Source organism: Arachis hypogaea, chromosome 1 (assembly GCF_003086295.3).
Source record: "Arachis hypogaea cultivar Tifrunner chromosome 1, arahy.Tifrunner.gnm2.J5K5, whole genome shotgun sequence".
NCBI lineage: Eukaryota > Viridiplantae > Streptophyta > Magnoliopsida > Fabales > Fabaceae > Arachis > Arachis hypogaea.
In genome coordinates, this window is record NC_092036.1 from 38,961,696 (window position 1) to 38,974,016 (window position 12,321).

Here is a 12,321-nt window from a genome sequence, read left to right on the forward strand (position 1 = left end):
AGACAGATGCTCGGCAGGATAGAGGTGGCCGACGACAAAAGCGTCCAAACCAACCTTCTGATGATGACGACAGAAGCTTCAAACCGACCTTTCGACAGTGACGACAAGAAAAGCTTTGAGTGGCGAGGGTGGCAACTGCTGGTGGTCACTGTCGACGCCGATAATGGTAGGGTTGGTGGAGGCGTTCTTTCTGCTCGTTTGAGACTTGGAGAAAATTATGGTTGGAAGGGATAGGGAGAGGGAGACATTGGTGAAGCTGCGTTTGGGAACTGGGGGACTGGGTTAGTGACTTAGTGAGTGTTCTGTTTTTCTAGCATCAAAATGACGCCATTTCTGATCTTGGATTATAAAACCAGACCTTAAAAAAACTCGTTAGTTCGGTTGGTCCACTGGTTAACTACCGATTCGGCCAGTTTTTTAATCGATTTTTAGTAAGACGGTTCTAGGAATCAACCAGACCGGCTATATGAACTCAATAATTAAAAAATTAATTTGTGGGATCACTGGTTGAATCTTAATATTTTAATATAGTTTTTTTAAAAATAATTACTAAATTTATTTAGTAAAATCTAAAATATTAAAACATTTAAAATAACTACTATATTTATTTAATGAAATCTAAAATATTAAAACTAGTAAAATATAGTAGTTATTTTACTAAATATTTTGGATTTCACTAAATAGATATAATAATTATTTTAGATATTTTAATTTTTAGATCTCACTAAATAAATATAGTAGTTATTTAAAAAAAATTATATTAAAATATTAAGATTCAACAAGTGATCCCCAAATCTGTTTTTTAATTATTGAGTTCTACTATATAAATTAAACAATAATAAAAATTATAATTTTAAAAATTTTAGAAGATTTAAATTTTAAAATGACCACTATATTATTTAGTGAGATTTAAAATATTAAATTTTTAAATATATAACCAACAATAATTTAATAAATTCGTTTAAATAAAAAAATTTCACTATAAAAAAATTACAAGTTGAAAATGTAAAAATTTAAAATATAAATAATAAAATAACTTTATAATAATTTAATTATTTTTATTATTTTATGTAAAGAGAATTTTTATTAAGGTTTAAAAAATAATATTATAATTAGTTCTATAAAAAATATTTTAAATTTACTATTATGAAACAAAATAAAAAAAATTTATATAAGGATTAATTTGATTAATTTTTAAATTTTTAGGGATGAAAATGACTTACGTCTAAAATTTCAGAGAGTATTTGATTATAAATAACTTTTTTACACGTTAAGTAACATGCGGCGTGCTAGGTGTCACTAACTTGAAACATCAACTAATTATCATGTGACACGTGGCATTAACCTACTACATTATCTTCTATCCAACAAAAGACTAATATAACTAAATAATTTATTTAAAAATTAATTTAAAAAATAAATAATCTGACGAATTTAATTATTAATTTTTATCTTATTGAGCCTAAATTGCAACCAGTTATTTGTGATGTTCACAATTTTCATGGTCCACCGAAAAAACATAAAACAGATGAAACTTCAAAGAATGGGCCGAAAATGGATAGTAGCGAAGATAGCCTACAAGTAAGCCCGTATGCCTTTAAACCCTAGTAAGTAGCAGTACAAATAGCACCCTCGCATTATTCAATTGATCTTTCTGCTCATAGCCGCTGCAACAAACAAAAGAAGAGCAGGACAGAACCACTCAGCTCCGAATCACAACCCAAACAAATCATGGGTTTGTTACCTGGAATCACTTATTCCGTGTTCTTCTCTTTATGCTGAGATTGTTGTGGTTGTATGTGATTTATTTATTGATTGGTGTTGATGAATCGATTGATTACTTTATTGCAGGTAAGGTTCACGGATCCCTAGCTCGTGCCGGAAAAGTCAGAGGTCAAACCCCAAAAGTTGCGAAACAAGACAAGAAGAAGAAGCCACGTGGACGAGCACACAAGCGCATGCAATACAATCGCCGATTCGTCACCGCCGGTAAACCCTCTTTTCAAAAACCCACGTTTTTCGTTTACCCCCAATTTGACTTAGGGTTTTTGTGTGTGCTACATAATGTTTAAGTTCGGTTCTTTTTCATTGTGTTGTAATTTTGGTGTCTAATTTTTTTCTTATTGTGGATTTGTAGTGGTGGGATTCGGAAAGAAGCGAGGACCAAACTCATCTGAGAAGTAAGGGAGATGATGCTTGAAGGATGGTTTTATTTTTATTTTTGATTTTATTAGTTTGCGAGATGTATTGCTTGTTTATCAGTTGATTGGTGGATTTAAAGATGTTGAAGTTCTGATTATGGTTCAATGAAAGTTTTTTTGGGCTAATATTGAACTATGTTCCCCCTTTAAGATTTTTGCTAGTTAAAGCAGAGCTTATCTTGGTGTTCAAAAGGACCAAAATTTTGTTTATGTTCATATCTTCACCGTTGACTGATTATCTTTTATCTTTAAACAATTTTTTATGTTTAGAGTTATCAAACCGATGTTGGTGATTTGAATATCTCGACACTAGTCATCTTAAATATGAACATAGGAGGATTGGTTGGTTGTAAGGGTGCCCCTAATTTCGCACCTTAAGCAGCCCATAGATCAAAATATGGCTTCCCTTTTTGATGAAATGGTTAATTTCTAGCATATACCTTCATCATGCTAGTATCTTTAAGATTGGTTTGGTCTTGGCCTTTTAGGGTTGAAGTTCATCTACATCTAAGTATAGTAAATACATGTTTCTTCGTAAGTTTGGATTATCAGGTCTGAGTAACAATGGTCGTATCTTATCACCACGTACTAGTCTATTATTATACTAGCTATCAGTCAGTGATTGATTTTGTGTAGCGGACAACCTTAGTTTACCAGCAACTAATTCGTCTCGACCCTTCTTCCTTACACTTTTCTCTGAAAGCAAAATCAATGATATTGTAGGCGATGAGGATGTTAGAGATTGGATCCTTAGGTTATTTACCGTTGTCTTATATGGAATTTTTGGTGTTCCTGATATGGTGTGGTTTGAACTCCCAGAACAAGTGAATTGGCTATCGCCATTGCCATAGAAACCTCGCATTTTCTGAGGCGTGCGTTTATTGTGGTGATAGTAAGTAGCATGTGGCTGTGTACCTGAGTTTGATGTTAAAATATCCTCATGATGATTTATTTTGGCCACTATTAGCTTATGTAATATTTGGTTAACCACCTAATGAATCCTTGAATTTAAGTTTATTGTATTTAACAGTTGCTCTGATCTAAACAAATTATAAGAATCGTTCCCCCATGTTTTCCAAATTAGTACGCATTACCCTTGGTATGTATATCACTGAAGAATTAAAGCTCCCCAAACCATGACCCAATCTCTTATGATCGTATGCTCCTCAAGCTTGTGTTCATGTGATTTTTTGTGTAGAAAAGACAGGCAGAAGAGGGATAAGTTTGGACTTTCCAGTTTGCAATAAAACATTGTAGGACTGTGCTGCTGTGCTGGTAAATGAAGTCCATGGATGGTGGTGGAAGAGAAAAGTGAAAATAAATAATAGATTTTCACAATTTAATTACCTGCAGTTTTTTTAAAATAAAATATATTATAATTTTGAATTTGGTTTAAAAGTAAAAGATTTATTTGTTCTACTTTCCTGGCAAGCATGCGAAGCAAGGAACACAAGGATTTAACTTGTTTTTTTTTAATTTTCTTGAATGTCATAATTTTTTGTTTAATTAACTTTTTTTTTCTCTAAACACGAATATGATTCTTAATTTTAACTTTCGTTCTCCGTAAGCAAGTAGGTTTTATTTTTTTCTACTAATTTTGTCATTTAATCTCATTTATAATAAGATATCAAACGATAATCATTAGAGTTTATAAATTTTTTTTATGACTATACAAATAAATATTTTTTAAATATTATTGTTAGTACTTTTTGTTAAGTTTTGATTTTTTATTAATTTTTCTTGTTAATAGTATGGATATTTTGTTAGAGTTTTTTTATTTTCACTGATGTAATTTTTTCAAATATTATTAGTGTAATAGAGTGTTACAATAGTTATCCAAAAAAAATAGTTATAATTGCGCGACCTGTGAGTGCATGAAAATTTAACTGAAAAAAAAGGCCAATCTTCTGCACCTGGAAACAAAAACATACCAAAAACAAAACCATACTAGCAAGAAACAACCCTTTTTTTTTCAAGTAGAGATTCTATAATTTATATTGCTCAAAATACATTATTTTTAATATTGTTGTGCAGATAAAGAATACAATTAGTTGCCCTTAACCTCTACTCTTAAAAATAAAAGTTCGTATAAAATAAAATGAATGTAGATTCTGTCCATATATATGCAAGGGTCTAAAACTCAGCGGATGCAGGTGTACGAGGAAAGGGAATGGCATCCCTTATATTGTCCATTCCTGTTGCAAACTGCACTAATCTCTCAAACCCCAAACCAAACCCTGCATGAGGCACTGCATTCACCAACACAATATCATCATTACCAACAGCCAACAATGAAGGATATAAAGAACAAAGGACACATTATTATATTTAAATGATTACTATCAACTGTTAAAATAGTCTGAGTACGCAACAATTAAGAGACTTGAGCATTATCTTCACCTGAACCATAACGACGCAAGTCAAGATACCACCAATAAGCATCCTTATTTAGCTTTAAATCATCTAAGCGGGCTTCGAGATACTCAAGCCGTTCTTCTCTTTGGCTTCCACCAATAAGTTCACCAATCTAACATAAACACAAAAATTATAAATCATGAGTATAACTTTACATTTAGTTGAGTTCCTAAAACAAACAACATGTTATCTAAACAAACAACATAGATATTACTGGAATAAAATTTAAACAAGAGGCTTCACCAGCCTAGGGTAATTAACTTGTATAGGAACTCCATGTTATCTAAAAGGCCAAAAGCTTAACCAACTATAACTTTCGGTTAGTAGTAAGGAGATATGAGAATTTGATACTCAAGCGGTTCTTGATGACAGTAATAAAAAGAGGGGAAAAGGCAATAGAAAACATACCTTTGGAACCAACATGTCCATGGCTGCAACTGTCCTTCCATCATCATTCTGCCGCATATAGAATGCTTTGATATCCTGAAAATTTCAAATCCAACAGCCAAGGTAAAATTGTTTCACCACTGGTCATCGACTGCTTGGATAACATGTTGAGATTATTATGGTAGAGCAGAGAAAAGGAATAGAAAGTCTCATAGAATATGAAACATATAGATACAATATTATACGATGTGTTACAAGAAGCTAGAAACCATTCCTATTTACAAGGATTTATAAATAGAATTGTTGTGTTGCTTACTATAACACACCAGGCCATATGTCATCGTATCAACACATTTCATATTATTTGTAACCTTTCTATTCTTTCTTCTTTTCTCCTATCCTACCTACAACTACAAGCCATATTCTCAACAATATTTAACAACCACCAAACATAAAGTAAGCAAAACGAGGGCAAAACAAGGATTTCAATTTTCTCAGCCATGCTGAAATTTCTTATTCTTTTCATTATGTTGTCCCAGAATTGAATAGAACATCAGGAGCAGAAACAAAAGGAAAAATCAACATGCCTTCGGATAGTCTCTGATTATAACAGGGCAACCACCAAATGCCTCTTCAGTTATATAACGCTCATGTTCACTTTGCAGATCACAACCCCATTTCACCTATGGAAGTCAAAGAAACCGATGCTAAATACTTGTAAGCACCTAATATATGAAAATTAGAGTCAATACAACAATAGCAATCAAGCTTTGTCCTTGTTGGACCTCGCAACATAGATCAATCATGGAATTCAATTCAATATTGAAAATAACGTGGCAGATTATTATTGTGAATTGAATGCGTGCTAGAATGGATAAAATTCTTCACCTACTAAATTTAAGAATACACAAAAGTCAAAAATTAAGTGCACATTGACTAAACATAATATTACATGTTTTAGTTGGAAGCAATGACCTATCAGAACAAATGCAAAAGGAAATGATTGGAGAAGCCAAGTGCAGAATAAGTGTTCCACTGCAAATAGGAAAATGAAAATATGACTGATTACCGGGAATTCAAATTTCTTATTTGCTCGAGACAGTAGATCTATCGCTTCAGTGTAGGTTATTTGCACAACATCTCTGTTTGCCAAATCCTTTACATAATAATAACAAAATAAAATAGAGAAATAGAATACCAGTGATTAAAATTAATATGGGCAGCTGAAGGGGAGAAAAATCTCAGATAAAGGAACGTAATATGATGGTTACACTGAGCTCATACACTCAAGCGGTCAATGATTCCCTTATCAATCCATGTATTGAAAAACTCCATGTCTTCCTTGCAGTTATCAAGAACATATCTAATCTTCAAGAAACAAATGCATCCAGCGAAAAAGCTTTAATGTGAAGAAATGATATAAAAATGAGCTTCGCAAAATGATCTAACCTAAGACCATGAAAACTCCAAAGTAATTGTGGAAAGTTACATACTACAGACTGAAGATAGGCAGTAGCACAAGCCATGTCATCATTTAGATCAGCAAAAGCAAGTTCCGGCTCAATCATCTGAGAAAAAAATAAATACAATATATTTCCTTTAATTCTTGTTCCATCAAACAAACATAACAGTAACTAATAAGGAAGACTCAGAAGCTTAGAAACAAAAATGAATGCATGCTCTGAATTCCAATCTGTTCAACTTTAACTCAAAAACAGAAACCACTGACCCAAAATTCAGCCAAGTGTCTTGACGTATTAGAATTTTCTGCTCGGAAAGTGGGACCAAATGTATATACCTGCATAGGTACAAGATTCAAAGTGAATCTCAACTAAATTCAAAAATACTAAATTCTATGGAAGACAAACCAAAGTATAAAAATTTTAAAAAGAAAAAGAAGAAATAGGAGGAGGTGCATGTACATCAGAAAGAGCAGTAGCATAAGTTTCAGCATTGAGTTGGCCTGAAACAGTCAAAAATGCTGGTTTACCAAAAAAGTCCTGGTGCACAGAGTAGTTGTAGTTAGAATATGTAAAGCACAAACTTCATTGCATGCTTGTTGAAAATTTACAAATGACAACCGATATCATAAGAGTAAGCATAAAAATCTGCCTACTTGCGACCAATCAATCAATCCATTATTCACTTTTGGAATGGCATCGACTGGAGAATCAGCAGTTTCATGAGAATTTGGTATCTGTAAATTAAAAAGGAAAAATATATAAGTAAGAGTATATCGCCATAATCTGATCTTAAACTAAACAGGAAATATCTAAATAGTGCTGATTGTATAAGATTTGCTGATCTTGAATTTAACATTGACAAGATCTTGCTTATAGTAGTTTTACTGAAACATTATCTTAAATTTTAGTTCTTTAATGTCAATTTATCAATGCCTGAAAGTAAGCTTATCATCCTATAATATGCTTTTTTATATACTCTTCTGAGAAAAAAAATGAAGTTTTCTTGTATCTGTTTAATAGCATCGGACTGCAGAACTGCTTGCTGAACAAGTTACGTTTTGTAACAAATTTCCTACTTAATGAGATTATTTCTGTGGGGGAAGAGGAGAGGAAGAATTATGCCCTTGCATATCCAAGGTGCATCAACACAGAATTTTGATAACTATATATTACTATGAAGAGGAACTATCGCTGGATGGAGCTGTGAGTACCAATGTAGTAACACAAAACTGTTCACCCGCTCCCTCACAATCTGAAGCAGTGATAATAGGACTTGCGACCCAAATAAACCCATTCTCTTGGAAGAATTTGTGGGTAGCATATGCCAGCGCATTCCTAACCCTTGCAACCTGAACCATTTTTCACCATAAAAAGAACATGATGACTTAAAAAATGATTACCACCTAAGGTAAGATAGTAACAGAACTTACTTGAATCAACCACACCATCAGAATTTTAAACAAATACAAGTATAGCAAAATATGTTGTACAATTGAAAAATAGAGAAAGGAGATTAACAAACAACGGCTAAACATTTTACCCCGCAAAACATATCTATAAGAATAAATTGCATAATAAAAAATTAACAGGACTAGGTCTTCAACCTACAAGGATGACATTAATTATTTGAAGGTCCACTTGACTGGGCCGATAAATTGGAAAAGTAACAAAGTAGCTTAGATTTAACTGATGAACTAGTATTTGAATATTTATGGATCGTTAATTTTTAAATACATTAATCAAGATTTAACACACCTACCAGTGCAACACACTTGCAACAGAACAAGACTAACCTCCCGGGAGTAATTTCAAATCAATATCAAATATGTTTACAATATTTCTGTGTAGATTATTTATCTAAAATATGCAATATAACTATGTATACAAGATCTCATTTTTATTCATCTATATTAAAAGATTTAAAGCTGTCACAGTAATTCAACTTAAAGTGTAAATAAAAAAAAAAACTAAAACTAGCTAGGTCTGACTCAGATTTTATGAATTTGATATCCGCATCAAACATGCAAACAATAGCAGTTGCACCCCACTACACTATAACACTGAACAAATCAAACTAAGAGATGTGTATTCCCCACCATTCTTCTATGTAGAAACCCTTAACTATAAACCATCTGCAATAGGACGGATGAAAAACAAGAATATGAAAAGGATTTATAGGCAGATGAAAGTTTTTACAAGGAAGACTAAATAATTTTTTCTTTTAGAATAATGAAGCAGACAGGTTAACAAGCTTGATACAAATATGCTTAAAATAAAGGAAACCATACTGCACCAAAAGTATTTGTTCTTGGTCGAAGATGCGCTTTTGTTCTTAGAAATTCTCTGCTCGCTCTTTTCTTTTGGATGGGAAAGGAAGGATCACTTTTGCCAACCTGAACATACAAGACCAAATATTAGCATCAAATTGCCAGCTTGGATTCAAGATTTACAAAACTAAAGTTCGAATCATGTCGTGTCTATTGGCATGAATACAAATGGAGAAAAGTAAAATCAACTTTAATCATTCACAGAAATTAGAGATCTACATTACATTCGAATTCAGTGAGTAAATAATGAGCTTAAAGCAAAAATTTTCAGGAGCTAAGCCAAAGAAACAGAGCAATCCATTTTGCTATACACAATTGAGACGTCTCAGTACTGCTACAAACATGTCCACATTAAAATATTTGAAATTTTGAAAATAACAAATAGCAGTTACAATGCCAATATATAATAGGGGAGGTGTCTATACAACATTTTGGCTGACTAGTATAGGCAAGATGCTGAAATTCTGAGAGCAAAATAATGACTTAATGACCAATTTGATTGAGAATGAGGGAAGACTAACCAATACTATTTTGTTGACTTTTAATTCCACTTTCTGCTTGGATCCTTGGCTCTCCACCACAACTCCTTGCACCCAAATAGATGCACCAGTCGTAATCGAACCAGATTCAACCTAATAATAAGCTCCAGATCTTGAAAACAGACAGATAAAAAGCTACAAATCGCACTGATGAACTTAAAATACACCGGCTTTCATGATAGGCATGAGTGACCACCGACCAGAGTTTCAGGAAAGAAGCATACCTGATCATAACCTTCTGCTCCCGAATCCATCACACATTGCATATTAGAAAGGCAGGAACCATCGTTAATCTAGATACAACAAACAATTTGCTCAGTCGAATTACACAAGTTCATTGCCACATCACAGATAAAACAAACTTGAAAGGACATAGCATTTTCCTAATTTCGTATCTCACTTGAGCAGCTCCACTTTATTGGTTAGGTAGTTATACATTAGTTACTACTTGGTTACTCTTACTACAAGCTAACAAACCAACCAACTAACTAACACACTAGCTAACTAACCAACCAACCGACTAACTAAATGCATCTCTATTCTCTAGTATACAACTCACATGAAATAGGTCCCATGTGCCATCCAATTGAGAAAAATGAGAGGAACAAAGAGAGAGATAAAGAAAGGTGACCTCAACAAAGGTAACGCTGCTCTGAACACGAAGAGTGCGGACCCAACCCGTGATGACAAGACTCTGGCCAAGCTTATCCAACCCTTGATCTGGCCCACCCTTCACATCAGCCACCTTCAGCTTCCTCCGAAATTCTCCAACTTTAGTGTGTGCTGTGGCGGCAGCATCACTGGATTGGAGGGTGGCGGTGCAGAAGGAGCGGGTGGAGAAGGGGGGAGAAAGGGAAGAAGAAAGGCAGTGGCGGCAGCGGGGGAAGAGAGGCATGGTGGTTGTGGTGATGGTGGTTTTAGGGAATGTGGTGAGAAAAGAGTTGAGATTGAGACGTAGGTGCTTGGCTACTTTTGGTGCAATAGATATGGCGGCGGCAGCAGCAGCAACCCCTATTGCCCCCATTCTGTGGCGCTGTTGAGGACAACTCCGATGGAGGATATATCCGTTTTTTTTTTTCAGTACAAACTCCAAAGCAAGGTTGTGAGAACCGAACCGGTCAATGAACCGGTAGAGTGACTGGTTCAATGGTTTAGAGGTTCAACCGGTTTAATTAAATATATGATAAAATTATAAAAATAAAAAATTTAATATATAATTTTAAATATTTAAATTAAAAAATTTTAAGCTGATAAATTTTAAAATTTTACAATTTTTCATAATTTATTATTAAAAATTCACAAATAATCAACAACAAAATATAAAAAAAAAAGTATAAACAAAAAATTCCAGCATACGCAAAGCAGTCAGAATCAACCATAAACATCTCAAAATTAGAAAAATTTCAGCCATCCAGCCATAGTTATCAGAACCGAACCGGTAATCAACCGGGCCATATGACCGGATCACCGGTTCAACCGATGGGTCACTGATTCACCCGGTTAACTCGGTCATAATTAAAAAATATATAAAATTATATAAATAATATTTTCTTAAAACTTAAAATGCTTTTACAAACATTAATAATTTTAATATCAAATACAATTCTGTTATTCAGCAACAAAATTCAATCCAATGATGTTATCCAGCAACAAAAAAAACTGCTCAGGTTCAGCAAAAATTCTAAGAAATCAAATACAACAGCAATAACCACCAGATTCAACAACAATTCTAATTAAAATTTGCTCAGATTCAACAACAATTCTAATTTATTCAAGTTCTCAACTTGTTATCCAGCAACAAAATTCAATCCAATGATGTTATCAGCAACAAAAAAATTTGCTCAAGTTCAGTATCAATTCTAAAAATCCAAATACAACAGTGACAAGTCAACAACCACCAGATTTAACAATAATTCTAATTAAAATTTGCTCAGATTCAACAACAATTCTAATTTATTCAAGTATTCAATTCTGTTATCCAACAACAAAATTCAATCCAATGATGTTATCAGCTACAAACAAATTTGCTCAGGTTCAGCAACAACTATAAAAAACCAAATACAACAACAACAACCACCAGTTCAACAAAAATTCTAATTTCACCGAAATTGTCACTGATCCCGTGAAAGAACAGGGTCGAAAACTCGAGGGAGCTCACCTGGTTGACTGATTCCGAGACCGCAATGAAACAAAACGACCACCAACACCACCCGAGGGAGCAGATGTTGCTTGACTGGTTTCGTCTGCTTCTGCCGCCGACGAGACGAAGCGAACGCAGGGGCACGACAACGAGCTTCAGTCTCAGATGAGTGCGAGATCGAGAGAAAGATGAGGTGAGACCGTGAGAGACTGAGGGTGACGATTGACGAGGTGAGGGGAGAGATGAGAGAGTGACGACGTGACGATGAGGCCGTGAGGGACTGTCGAGTTCGAGTGTCGAGGGAGAAGAGAGACGAGGCTGAGGGGTGGGGGACGGGGTGGTTCTATTCGGATTAGCCATTAGGGTTTCATTAACATTAGGGGCCCTGAAACAGAAACGACGCCGTTTCCAGGAAAGGAAAAAAAATCGACCCGGTCCGGGTCACATTAACCGGCCGGGTCACCGGTTTTGTCGAAACTTGTTCGGGTCGAACCGGTTTTCACCGGGTCCTATACTTGTCCGGTTCGATGAGTGGCTCGACTCAACCAAGTGACCAGATGACCGAGTTTCTAGTCGAGCTGGCCAAGTCAAGCCGGATTTGATAACAATGCATCCAGCACAATGCAATGAAGCATGCACCATAACACCATCAACAATTCAGAATCAGAAAATCAGCAATCAGAATTACCAATCCAAAATCAAAATAAATCAGCATAAACAACACAAGATAGAATTGTGGCAATGTTTTTATTTTGAATCAATAACAGCAAAACAATTCACCAAAATAACAAGTACAACATATTAGATTTAAAAATCAATTTCAGCAGAATTAATAAATTAAACAATTGA

The 12,321-nt window shown here is 34.2% G+C and overlaps 2 protein-coding genes across 3 annotated transcripts; one reads left to right on the forward strand and one right to left on the reverse strand.

Annotated features, from left to right (window-relative positions):
* The first annotated feature begins 1,483 nt into the window (after positions 1–1,483).
* On the forward strand, positions 1,484–2,327 carry LOC112802680 (small ribosomal subunit protein eS30z/eS30y/eS30x). Its single transcript, XM_025846002.3, has 3 exons — positions 1,484–1,735; positions 1,852–1,989; positions 2,138–2,327. The coding sequence occupies exons 1-3, from the start codon at positions 1,732–1,734 to the stop codon at positions 2,182–2,184; spliced, it is 189 nt and encodes a 62-aa protein (XP_025701787.1). The 5' UTR covers positions 1,484–1,731; the 3' UTR covers positions 2,185–2,327.
* A 1,957-nt stretch (positions 2,328–4,284) lies between these two features.
* On the reverse strand, positions 4,285–11,851 carry LOC112802688 (asparagine--tRNA ligase, chloroplastic/mitochondrial). Of its 2 annotated transcripts, XM_025846015.3 has the most exons (16): positions 11,491–11,851; positions 9,964–10,470; positions 9,557–9,625; positions 9,315–9,425; positions 8,755–8,859; positions 7,678–7,815; positions 7,120–7,200; positions 6,926–7,003; positions 6,733–6,801; positions 6,497–6,571; positions 6,288–6,371; positions 6,073–6,159; positions 5,591–5,686; positions 5,025–5,099; positions 4,602–4,728; positions 4,285–4,450 (listed from the first exon to the last, which is right to left on the reverse strand). In XM_025846015.3, the coding sequence occupies exons 1-16, from the start codon at positions 11,830–11,832 to the stop codon at positions 4,335–4,337; spliced, it is 2,160 nt and encodes a 719-aa protein (XP_025701800.1). In that variant the 5' UTR covers positions 11,833–11,851; the 3' UTR covers positions 4,285–4,334. The 2 variants fall into 2 exon arrangements, with proteins under 2 accessions (XP_025701800.1, XP_025701813.1); XM_025846028.3 differs by lacking the exon at positions 9,964–10,470.
* Positions 11,852–12,321: the final 470 nt, after the last annotated feature.